The 13,546-nt window shown below is 35.5% G+C and overlaps 1 protein-coding gene across 2 annotated transcripts in view; it reads left to right on the top strand.

The window, feature by feature from the left end:
* The window catches only part of LOC126966178 (protein doublesex), a 233,394-nt gene that overhangs the window by 164,365 nt on the left and 55,483 nt on the right, over positions 1-13,546 (top strand). The window contains exon 5 of one of the 2 annotated variants that reach the window (XR_007729675.1): positions 3,559-3,708. Coding sequence is in view for 1 of the 2 variants with exons in the window: in XM_050810136.1 (XP_050666093.1) it covers positions 3,559-3,743 (185 nt within the window). In the remaining variant the exon portion in view is untranslated. Of the gene's footprint in view, positions 1-3,558; positions 3,768-13,546 lie in introns of those variants that run through there. The other variant, XM_050810136.1, reaches the window with a different exon arrangement.

Here is a 13,546-nt window from a genome sequence, read left to right as displayed (position 1 = left end):
GACTGTGTCAATAGTTATTATATAAATAACCATCGATATGTATAAATTCCTGAGCAATTTCTTTCATACTTTTAAAAGATTTACGTATGGAGATAGACCATACATGGACCATGTATGGTCTATCTCCATACGTAAATCATAATGGTTGTGTCAGACAATAATAGATTTGATAATAATTACATTCTTACATACAGTTTGGGAGTAAAAATAAAGTGCTTCCTATCCAGAGTATTTTTTTTATTTTAAAAGTACTTTAATGGATTGAAATAATAAAATCGATCGCTATTAATCGAATCATAATCGATTAAGAATGGCAGCTTCATAGTACAAATTAAAAAGATCGTTTTTTTTAGTAATATAGTATCTCGTTAACCAATTAAAATCGAATTGAAACAATTCGTCTATGAGTCTATGGTCTCATTCAATGTCATTTTTTGCGTAATAAATACCACAAAGTACTTTTAGGAATTAGTTACCTATTTACAGGTATATGTGACTTTTACTCTTTGAATCATGATTGGTTAATGGTTCAGAATAACCCTGAAGGTACCTAGGTACCACAGGTAGTTAATTTCGTGCAAACGAGCGCTACCTTCTTAACAAACTAGCCTTACCTGGGATTGAATCTGGGATTCCAACCAGAAAAATATTTTTGTGAATGAAAATAGAATAATCAATCTTTATTTTATACTAACATTTATCGAGACACAAAAATACAATGCTGGTCATTCTCCTTCATATAAAAATTTGCTTTGCTCAAGTCAGCTTGTAGCCTCTTAGTCCGGTCAATTTAGACATTCTAAGTTACATAAAGTCCCAACAAGCTGAAAATCAGTGAAATTGTTCAAAACATAATTATAAACAATGTTTAAAAGTTCCCCATCATTCCCGTGTATGGATTTCTTTTATTCAAGGTCAAAGGTCAAAAATAAGATTTTCGCGAATTTCAGCAAAACGGTAAGATTTATCATAAAAGTACCTCGGACAAAATTTGTAGATCATAAAATTATCTATAAAAAATGTATCAATACATTTTTTCTTACGAGCCACCGTTTCTGAGATATAACGATTCAAAATGTTATAAAAGTTGTTATCGTCATAATATGCACACGTTTCCACGCCACCTATGAGGTAGTAGTTAGCGCGTTTTTTATAAGTTTTTGAATCGTTATATCACAGAAACGGTGGCTCGTAAGAAAAAAAGTATGGGTACATTTTTTATAGATAATTTTATGATCTACAATTTTTGTCTGAGGTACTTTTATGATAAAACTTACCGTTTTGCTGAAATTCGCGACAATCTCAGTTTTTTGACCTTGAATATTTTTTTTTTCCATACACGGGAATCATGGGGAACTTTTAAATATTGTTTATAATTATGTTTTGAACAATTTCATGGATTTTCAGCTTGTTGGGACTTTATGTAACTTCACTCTCATTTTTTGGTCTAAATTGACCAGACTATCTGGTTTTGATGTGGAATAGAAACATAATTTATTTAAATTGATCTTTTTACATATAAACCTTGAAATCTTTTTGTCGAGTTTTTTATTGGGCGGTTAGATTAAGACAACTGTTAATCATTCGGTAAAAGTCAGCTTTTTTATGGAGAAGGAGAATAAACGAGCATACACTCTAGTCATAAAATAAATAAATAATAATTAATGCAAGCAATTTTTCTTCAGGTTCTCTTGGAATCCTGCTGCAGAATGTTCAGAATAAAAATATACAAATAAAATTTTCTAAACGATGCGGGACTCAAACTCGCGACCTCAGGAGTTCCGTGCCGGTGCTCTAACCAACTTAGCATCATTCATAAAATTTTGTTTTTCAAATTTCATTTGTGTTTTAATCCTAGAAGTGAGGGTAATCACTTTAAAAACATAACATATTGTTTAAAAATATACAAAGTAAACTAAATTGACATCTAAGTTTTCAACTTATTTAGCATTAAGATACTTTGCAGACCAAGTGAATTATAATAATATTAGATTCTTGAACTTACATCAAGGTCAAATATAATTATTATAAAACATAATGCATACTGGATATTAATGATGTAAACATGCTTTATAAGTTTCATCATTAATTTGTCATAATAATTGTTATTTATCACTGTTTTATCATTATCTCTTATGTGGTGTGTAAAAAAATTAATTATTTTTTAATCAATTTAAAGTTTTATTAATATATCTTTACTTTAATGTCAAATATTTGCTATTAATATGTGTACATAATATACATTATTATCACATAAATAATTCAAAATATTATTAGTATATTATATATTTTGATGAAACTGAATCATTGGAAATTGGTCATTCATACAATTAATAAATTACTTTTTAAATATCTTTTAAAATTGACAAACATACTTATTAATATATAGTTTAATCATCATGATCGACGTTGAAGTATATATAGAAATAATAATTCAGTGACGGGCGCAATGTGACTCGGCAAGATCGTATTGAGATCGCAGTTAGCTTCGCCTTAAGCTGTTCTGTGATGCGTTTCGACTAAATTCACATCCTCATAGTAAGGCGCAGATGTTGATGATAAACATCAATCAGCTGTACCATCTGAACGTAATAACATTGACTCTAAATAAAGAAAATAAAATTTTCAGTGTTTTAAAGAGGAAATAGCACTCCGGATATTATGTTCTCTCTCACATGAAGTGAGTAGTTTAAAACATAACCTAACAACAATGGTAGCTACTTTTACTGTATGAGATGAAATACCGGCATATCACTTGGCGTTGCGTAGAGACGTCGCTTCATTGTGTGTCTTCTACCGCATTTATCACGGGGCACTCCCCGGAACACTTTCCGAAGAGCTGTTTAACCTGATTCCTGCCGCCGAATTCCACCTTCGCACGACACGCCACAAGTTAGGATATCATCCCCACCATCTGGATGTGTGGCAGTCCTCCACAGTGCGGTTTTCAAGGAGCTTTCTCCCACGTACTACAAAGCTGTGGAATGAGCTTCCTTGTGCGGTGTTTCTGGGACGATACGACATACCTTCTTACGGGTACCTTCAAAAAAAGCGCGTACACCTTCCTTTAAGGCCGGCAACGCTCTTGTGATTCCTCTGGTGTTGCAAGAGAATGTGGGCGGCGGTCATCACTTAACACCCGTACGCTCGTTTGACCTCCTATTCCATAAAAAAAATGGCCTACATGATATTTATTTAGCGACATTATGATCTTTGAAACGCTATAAGGTTTTTGCTCCAGAAAACCTCTATCCACAACTATAAAGACAGTGACAAAACACACTGGATCACGGATAACATATTGAGACTCCATCTGGAAAATCGGGTAAAGTATTAGATGTAGATCGCATGTTTCATGAGTATCTAATTCATAAACCGAAACACAATTACTATAAGTATTAATTACTAATTGTATGAATTTCCAAACATAATTAGAATTATTGCAAATTGTGCTGTAAGCAAGCTGCTGCCTGCGCAATTTATAAATGCCTGCGATAATGCGCTCTATAGCTTGACATAGTAAGATGTATATTGATGATATAATGTTGTAACTTGCAGCTCAGTTGGTGGTCCGCCAATGGCAACTTTACGAACGGTCGCTGTGTTCGTGGCTGGAGCTACAAGCACGCAAGCGTTCGTATGGCGTCTGCTGCTCACCTCATTATGTCTTCACTCCGGATTACCAGCACCTTCTGCCGCTACCGTTGGGGGCACGGCATTCACCCCCGCCGGCGCACTTGTAGCATCACGTACCGGCACCGCACCAAGTAGGTCTTCATTCATTTATATTCAACATTTATTTTGAACATTTTCTGGGATCTTGTTATAAAAGCATATACATCGTCCCATAAAAGACTTACCTACTAACTCGACTTAGCGTAGTAGGTTTATTAATTTATAGTGCTAACATAACGGTTATGACAGTTTCTAGCAAATTTCACTTATGTGCCTATACATAATATGCCTGTACATACATAATATTATAAAGAATATATATAATAAGAAAAATACCGATAAAGAAAAATACCGAAAGAGATATTAACAAAAAAAAATGAAATTAAAATATTGATAAAATAAATTAAATTAATAGAAAAGGTAGCGACAGTTTTTGGAACTTTATAGGAACCGACTTTATGCGAACAGTTGGTTATAATGATAATAGCCTTTATACAGACCAATGAAATTCAATCTTCACATAATCTAGTATTTGCTTTTTGCACCAAAGGCCTCTTCCAACTTTTGGACAACAAGAAATGTGGACTAGCCGTTCTAGTCCACATTTCACCCACAGCATTTTGAATGTCATCGTCGCAATCTAATTTATCTGCATCTTCTATATCCTTCTTTTGGGTATCATCTCGCTACTAAGTCCATGTATTTTAATTATTTTCCAATTTAACAGCTTCCACTTTTCAAAATCTTTGAAAGGTAACCTTACCTGATATCATCTGTTTAAATTATTTTCCATTTCGGGTACCGCACAGAATCACAAACAGGAACCCTGAACTTTTTATGAAAAGTAGTAGGAGCTGAGTGAAAAATTAAGAGAGACAAAGATATAAGATAGCGAAGTGGTTAGTGGAGTAAAAAAAAGGGCAAGAAAAGGATGGATAAATGTGGGTGTAAGTGGTCAAAATGGTCAATCTAGGGGTATGTTTTATGACCAGATAGTGAACGTTTAAAAAGAGGCCTCAACGCTCAAGAGTACACAGACCCAGAGAAGAGAACATATTATGAGAGGTTTTCTATTGTATATATGAATTAAACATTTCTGAAAAAGCATTGGCGTATAACAAACATCTAAAACTATCAAAAGTTTGCCAAAAATGTCCGAGCAATGTACATACGCATACATTAACTTACACTGATATTAATAAAACATTCATACAAATTAACACCTTATTTCGTGGCAGTAATGTTCAAAGTCTACGCTCATTAAAAGTAGTAACACTATGTAACGCACGAGACGGACACAAACACGAGGCAAGAACATTTTGGTGTAGCAATTGAAATGAAATTATTTAGCAAAATGAACGTCAAGTTAGTAACACAATTTTGTTAATTTAACCTGAAATACGACACTCCATCATTATTAAGTTTGTATTATGCAGTTATTTCGACAGTTTTTCAATGAATACTTGCGTCATTGCGGGCGTTGTATTCAAAGCACGGTCGATACACAACTGAACGAAATGAATTAGGCATAGTTTTACTTCAGAAAATTTTTGAGCATGATTATGAATCTGGTTGTTTATTGTATTTAATGTGACAAGGGTACGTTCAGATATATTGAAATCATTCGTCGAAATTCTATGGCCGTTTTCAATAACCTATCTACCCTTAGTTTAAATTACAGATACATTGCTGTCACCGTTAAATGACAAGATCTAATCTATCCAAAGTTTATTTATTTATAGGACAACCAGTAGTTGTTACATTCTAATACGCTTAAAATATAGCAAATATTAACAAATAATGAGTTGAATGTACACCAAATTAAGGTGTCACAACAAGCACAGTATTTGCTTCCGTGACACCAAGAAAACAATAATGTAAAATAAAACAAAAATTATAAAATCAAGATTCATGCGAATTTGAAAAGAAGACAAAAAGAAGAAGAACATCACTGTTATGTCCAATATATACTAGTCAAAAGAAAATAAGGGCCACCACGTTTTTACAGTATTCTCATGAGTTCTTGAGGTTTAAAGGTTGATCAATGATTCAATTAGATAAATTGATTGATTTTTATTGTAGACAGCATAAAATAATGATGCATTCCATTAAAAAAAGAAATTTTGTCCACTTTTTCTAAAAATTAACATTTTTGCAAATATAATTAGTCAGGAAAAAAAATCTGAAAAAATAAAAACCTACAATTTTGGTTGATTTATGACTTTACTCGGTTATTAATGCACTCTTGAAGCCTAGAAGGTACACTCTCCACCAGGTGTACCACTGTTTCTTGAGGAATTTGTTTCAAGCTGATATCAGAACGTTTATTAGCTGTCATTCATTATGCACGGGTTGGTTTGTGCTTCGAACTCTGCGTTTCAATAAGTCCCACATGTGTTCAATGGGATTCAGATCCGGACTATTTGCAGGCCAGTCCAACACCTGTATACCAGCCTCCTCTAGGGCTTCTCTGGTGGCCCTAGCTGTATGAGCGCCAGCATTATCGTGCATCAGGTGGAATCTTGCGCCGATTCTGTGTGCATATGAGACCACATGGGGTCTTATGACCTCCTCGATGTAACGTTGAGCTGTTATTGTACCTTAGTTTAGAATTACCAGCTCGGTTCTGCCTGACATAGAGATTCCTCCCCATACCATAACATTGGGGCCCACAAATCTATCACTTTCATGGATGCAAGCATCCAAAAATCGTCCACCTTTACGCCTCCAGACCCTAATGCGACGGTCATCACAAAAAAATTTAACTTTGCACTCATCCGTAAACAATACTGTCCTCCAATCATTCATATCCCACGCCAGATGCTGCCTTGCGAATGATAATCGGTTTGCACGATGAGCACTTGTTAATGGTATCCGCACTACGCGTCTCCTGGAGAACTGCTGGTTCTCGTGTAAACGATTTCTAATAGTTTGATCACTAACACGTGTACCGGTCGCCTGCCGCAAACGGTTTTGTAAGGAACAGGCTGTTATACAGCGTTCTCTACGCGCAGTCAAGCGCACGTAGCGGTCCTCCTGTGCTGTAGTTGCTCGAACTCTGCCAGATCCCCGTCTCCTGGTTAGTCTCCCAGTCTCTTGAAAACGATTCCAAGCATTCTGGATCGCTCGCCGGGAAAAAACCCAGATGCAACGCCACAGAACGCTGCGAATGGCCTTCTTGAAGCAATGTTACGGCCCTAGTTACGGTTGGCAAGTCCATATGACTTAGAATTCTCGGCATAACTTTTTTTTTAATTTTAATTCAGCCACTAGTCAAACAAAACTTACAGTGTTCCTGAGAGAATCGTCAATTTGACTGAGTTGAAATCCGTCTTAAAATCGGGTAGAATCAAGTGGTTACAATAAATTATCTAAAACTACCTACTTTAAACAATTATGCGGGTGGAATGCTCAAAAAATGTGTGTAAACAAATAAGGTAACACCACAATAAATTATCAGCTACTTGAAAATGCATAAAAAATAAATTATCGCTAGCGAGGCCAAAAAAATCAAGTGGCCCTTATTTTGTTTTGACTAGTATAGTTATAGTCCTATGCTATCTGTCAATAGGTTATTGAAATGTAAGTAGGCGTAAAAGGATAGATTTGTCTACGTCTAGTATGTCAAACTAAGGATAGATAGATTATTTAAAACGGCCGCTAGTCAAACGAGATGTTGCTGGTAAGTGCAATAGCGCCAAGCGAGACGATCGTTACGACGTCATCAATTTCTCAGAAGCTGTTATAAAATGTCAGTGATAACAATAAACCGTGTGTGCCTGAACACTTCACGGTACATGTTATAGACGATAAAAACGTTGGGACAGTCTCCCTAAATATTGTTGTACTTTTTATTGTATTTCAGAAACTTTAGTACTTTAGGGGTCGTCTTAGCTCTAATTACTAAATAAATTTCTTGTTTCTTGCAGAAAGGTAGAATAATAGATTTTTATTTCATTAAGAATTTTTCACTTTATAGATTCAGCTGTGGAGTAGAATGATTTACGACAGAGCCATTTTTAACAACATTTAAATTTATTTATAGATAATGCCTGAACACTGGCTGGGATTTTATTATAAAAGTGTATACATTTACCCTTAAAGCTATTACGTATCTTATGAAGCCTACTAGAATTAGTTACAAGCAATACTTAGACCTTATACCTCATTTCCGAAGTACTCATGATATAATTTATTTGAAGAAAAACATATTTGTTCTTGAGGTGATCGCTTACCAGGTGAAAAGCACGCTCACCTTGCGCTGGCTATAAATAAAGTAAGATCACAGACAAGACGCGTTAATGTTAATTTCCCGTTCTAAATTTTATGTACCAGGCTCCCATAAGTGTCGTGAAAATGCACGACATGTCACCACTTGTCGTAAATCTAAGCTGCTAAAGTTACAGTACGTTGAAGGCGAGCAATAATAACTCAGCTGTTATTGCAAGTGGAATTTCAGCTGCACCTCAAATGTCACTCTGTTTTATCTTATCATAAACAAAACTATTTGGTTTTAGAGGCTTATAACAATAAATACGTTTGTAATTGTTTTCTTGGCATTAATTACATTTTCAAACGCAACGACGATAATTATAGGTACTCTATTTGTTGTATCAAATATTATTACAATTCTAATTTCTAGCTAAGTTTCGATATGATTATGCCCAATGGATTTCAAGACTTTTCACTTCAATTAATATTCTTGGTGTAATTGCAAATAAAAGCAATTTTTTATAATTTAATCTTTAAACAGTTTTCTTCCAAAATTTAGACAATAATTAGGAAGTAAAATGTTTAGTAGAACATTAGATAATAAAAAATTCTAAGAATACAAATATAAAATCAAAAACCATGTTGAAGACCACCAAAAAAAAAAAATTTGTCTGGCGGCCTGTATGCAGTTCAAATAAAACATGACACGACCGCGATGACGAGATTTACCTAGAAAATCACGTATTTCTTGTTTCGTGTTATTCATATCTATTTAAGGTGTTTAATCCTAAAGATTAAAAATAGATTTAAATTAGTGGCAGAAACCCAGGCAAAAATCATACTTTGTTCGATAGTATTAATTAAACAAAAATAAAAAGGCCTCTACGTTCTTGCATAGAATTACAAAACTTTATTTTTATTTTTATGGAAAGGCAGGACAAACGAGCGTACGGGTCACCTGGTGTTAAGTGACCACCGCCGCCCACATTCTCTTGAATCACAGGATCGTTGTCGGCGTTGTATGGTCACACACCGCACATGGAAGTTCATTCCACAGCTTTGTAGTACGTGGAAGAAAGCTCCTTGAAAACCGCACTGTGGAGGACCGCCACACATCCAGATGGTGGGGATGATATCCTAATTTGGGACGTGTCGTGCGAAGGTGGAATTCGGCGGCAGCAATCAGGTGAAACAGCTCTTCGGAACTCTCCCCGTGATAAATGCGGTAGAACACACACAATAAAGCGACGTCTCTGCGCAACGCCAAGTAATCCAATTGTTCACAGAGCACTCGGTCCCCGACAATTCGAGCTGTTCTGCGTTGCACGCGGTCAAATGGATTGAGCTGATACTGGGGTGCGCCAGACCAGAGATGACAGATATACAACAATGCACACTATATATACACAGCACTAATGTTGCACAATGCGTCAGCTGTATAGTTACAGATATACTGCTTTAAGCATTTCGGTGACGAGATTTCACCCATCAAAATTGTGCCCAACACGGCTAAAGAAGTTTTCACTTCAAAAAATTATGAAAAAAACCTTGCGAAGACACTTCTTTTTAGGTCGCAAAATATATTTCGAAATAGTTACCAGCAAATATGGAATGACAAGATATTTTTGATTTAAAAACACGATAACATTGTAGTTGAGAGTGATCGATCATTGCGCGCTTCAACGAATAATTGATTTTGACCTCAGCGATCGTGGCCTTAAAAAATAAGGCTTAGTGCGTCTGTAACATTTAATTATATTTATTGTATCAACATATTTTTTAATTCTTTTGCGCTGTGAATGGAATGTGCGTTGTATGGCGATTGCGCCAAGGCTGGAAAAGCGAAAAAAAATATTACAGGTTAACGCATATAAGTACATCGAGAACTTTATATTCGGCTTTGTTCTAGCTTTAACCGAATTTATATGCCACAAGACTGAGTGAGTCTCGTGCCAGATTTTGGCGAGTCAACACGTCCTGAGGATGCCTCGTGTAGAGGCGAAACACGTGTCGAATTGTTTAAAGACAAATATTATATTGGCGGAATTGACACTAAAGAAAACTCAAAACATTTGGATAATTATGGATTTCCGCAAAGTATCGCCTACTTCAATAAATTTTCGAATTTGTATGGCTTTTGTTTAAGTTCATTATAAAGACTGTCGAAGTTGTATATTTTTAAAATATGGGCAAGTGCGATAGGCTCTGTACCAGTATCTATAGAAACATCTAAAAAAAAATATTTTATTCTGTTTTTATTTTATTGCTATAGCGGCAACAGAAATACATCATCTGTGAAAATTTCAACAGTCTAACTGTCACGGTTCATGAGATACAGCTTGTTGACAGATAGACAGATGGACAATGGAGTCTTAGCAATAAGGTTCCATTTTTCCCTTTGGGTACCTTAGAAACGGTGTGTTCTCAAGACCACTGACAATAGTAAAATCTTCATCAAGTCGTAATTCATACAACGAAATACTTTTATAATAATAAATAATACCTTTATTTATTTACGGTTTGTGTGGATTGATGCATTTACTGTACTCAATAACTCTTGTTTTTACGTATTAATTTACACTTACTTTATATATTGACTTACTCGTGTACGGCATTGACAATTTGACGTTTGAGTATTTTTATACGCTTTATATTAGCTTCACCTGTATGTTTGTATGTTTGTAACCGACTTCTTTGGGCGCGATTTTGACCCACTTTAAACGGCTAGATTTCGTTAAAACTTTGTAGATTTATCGAGGACCGATGACATTACACTAATTTGATAAAATTATTAAATTTTTTAATTTGCAAAATATGATTTTTGTTAATTTATATAATTTTCATCTATAGTCGATAAGGCAGGAATTGATGTTAAAGTACTCAATAGTTTTAAAAATACGCATTTATAGAAAATTTAATTAAAAAATGAAAAATAAATAATAGTTAAAAAAAACTAAAAAGCACGCTTTATATAAAATATAAAGATAAAAAAATGGGGTGCTTTTTAAGATATTATTAAAATAATAATTCTCCTACACCCCACGCTTTTTTTTACAATAAAATATATTTTTGTACACTATTTTCAATTTAAATTTATTTTCTATTTTTTAGTTGAATTTTATATAAAGCGTGCTTTTTAGTTTTTTTAACTATTATTTTTGTTGCATCACTTTACATATATTGTAGTTGAAATGATATGTAAAACGATGAAGTTGTAAATGCTGATTTCAATCAGAGCCAATGAGTTTATTGCCATTTCTCCTCAATAAAGAACATCCTTTTCCCATGTGGTGTTAAATTTAAAAAGAAAAGAACTTTTGACATTCATAAGTGTCATTTCGTTGACCTACACGAATAAAGTGACTGATTTGATTTATATTTATAAATTATAATTGTGCTTATAGATACTCTAGTAAATTTGGCTCTGACTCATACTGCTCCCTCAATTGATTCGAGGCGAATTTATTAAACTCAGTCTCGTTCAGTAGCCAAAAAATACCACCTAACCTTTAACAGTGGGAGGCTCTTTTGCACAGGAAGCCAGTCTACTATATGGTAACCACAACCTGTTTCTGACGTAATGAGTAAACGTTATTGTGTTTCGGTCTGAAGCGCACCGTAGCTAGAAAAAATACTGGGCAAATGAGAATTAATATCTTATGTCTCAAGGTGACGAGCGCAATTGTAGTGCCGCTCAGAATATTTGGGTTTTTCGAGAATCCTGAGCGGCACTACATTGCAATGGGCAGGGCGTTAAGTTAAGTGATCACCAGAGGAATGACAGGAGCGTTAACGGCCTTCTAGAAAGATGTTCGCCCTTTTTTTGAACGCACACTTGTCGTCCTGGAAACACCGCATTAGGAAGCTCGTTCCACAGCCTGGTTGTATGTGGAAGAAAGTTCCAGATGGTGAGGATAATATCCAATTAGTGTTCAAAATGTAGACGTGGTCGCCAAGTATGGGGCTTATGAGGAAGCTGATCGTCGCTCAGAGGACAATGGAGAGGGTTATGCTCGTAGTTTCCCTGCGAGATCGAATCAGAAATGAGAAGATCCTTAGGAGAATTAAAGTCACTGACATAGCCCAGATGGTTGCGACTGAAGTGGCAGTAGCCAGGTCACATAGCTTGACGGACAGATGGCCGTTGGGGCAGTAAAGTCCTCGAATGGCGACGACGTACCGAAAGACGCAGTGTTAGTAGGCCCCAACAAGATGGACCATCGATCTGGTCAAGATAGCCGAAGTAGGTTGGATAAGGGTAGCACAGGACCGATAGTCATGACGATCTTTAGGGGAGGCCTTTGTTCAGCCTTGGACGTCTTCCGGCTGAAATGATGATGAAATAAAGATCTTCGTTATCAACGATATAGCTTCATCTTCCTACAACATCAGCTACCTTGATTGATTTTATAACAATGCAATAAAGTAGAAAGATGTCGCTATACATAAATAATAAATCAAAAAGAGTTCAAAACGAGCTTCCCGTAAAACTGCATCGCACAATGCACGCTCGCAATAAAACCGGTGAAATATATAACCATCTCACATTTTCACGGTCGTAAACACTAGCTAGAAAGGGATAGAGAATTTATAGCGTCGCTTTTCACAACAAAAAGTTTTATGGCCGCTCGTAAATTATACGCGGGCTAGTGCCGTGGAAATTTTTAGTATTTTACTTAAGCGTGTTCCCTGGAAACTAGTCTAATAGATTGCAAATTGTAATTACCGCGTCCTCTCAACTTTATGTGCTAGTATAACTGCGAAGAATTCTTTATTATTGAAGTGGAATTTATTTAGGCTCCCCAAGCACTTTACTTTGTGGGTTTTGATAGGGTCTAGTCTGGTTCGGCTCGCGTCTACCAATAGCCTGAACACATGGTCGGATTTGGTATGGTTGGACCATCGAACGGTTAGGCGCCTCGCACTACAATTAGTTGCCGGCGTCGTACTCGGACTCGAACAATGCGAGAGACCGCGTACGATGGTTCAGCCGTACCAAATCCGATCATGTGTTTAGGCTATAAAGACATAGTCAGTCGGAGCAAAATTTAGCAGGGTTCTTTCTTCACAATTATTATTATATATATTATAAATGTATTTACCTATCTTTAACAAAGTTTTCACTACAGTCCTGTGGTCCCCACCGATTTTTTTTTGTTGTTACATACAGATGACGCCGCCTACCAAAGTCAAAGTCAAAAAATCATATTGTGGAACATTTTAACTTACATTTTAAATTTAACGTTCGGCGTTCCGCCGGCGGGAATCGGCGTATCAGCTAGTAGAACTGAACTAACTATTTTTTCCAAAAATTACAAACGAGTTATAACAAAAAATTAGATTTTTGTCTATTCTCATTGAAGTATACGTGGAAGTAGGTAGTGATGAACATAACGTCAGGATTTAAATAAAGCCACGCGTAGTAAATAAGTCTCCAAACAGATTACGATCTCTTCTTCGCCTATGTTCACTTGGTACCAATTAATCTCATTCCAATATCTATAAAAAAAATGCTCACCACGCCTAAACATGTTTTCACTTCAAAAACCATCTTAGGTGTAGCGAAATGCGGTACGACCCCAATCATATGCAACTACGAGTATATCAACCTTAGATATAAATTCAAATTCAAATATTTTTATTAAAATAGGATATGATA

This window comes from Leptidea sinapis, chromosome 9 (assembly GCF_905404315.1).
Source record: "Leptidea sinapis chromosome 9, ilLepSina1.1, whole genome shotgun sequence".
Lineage (NCBI taxonomy): Eukaryota > Metazoa > Arthropoda > Insecta > Lepidoptera > Pieridae > Leptidea > Leptidea sinapis.
Note: the sequence above shows the minus strand (reverse complement) of the source record. Positions and strands in the feature narration are given on the sequence as shown.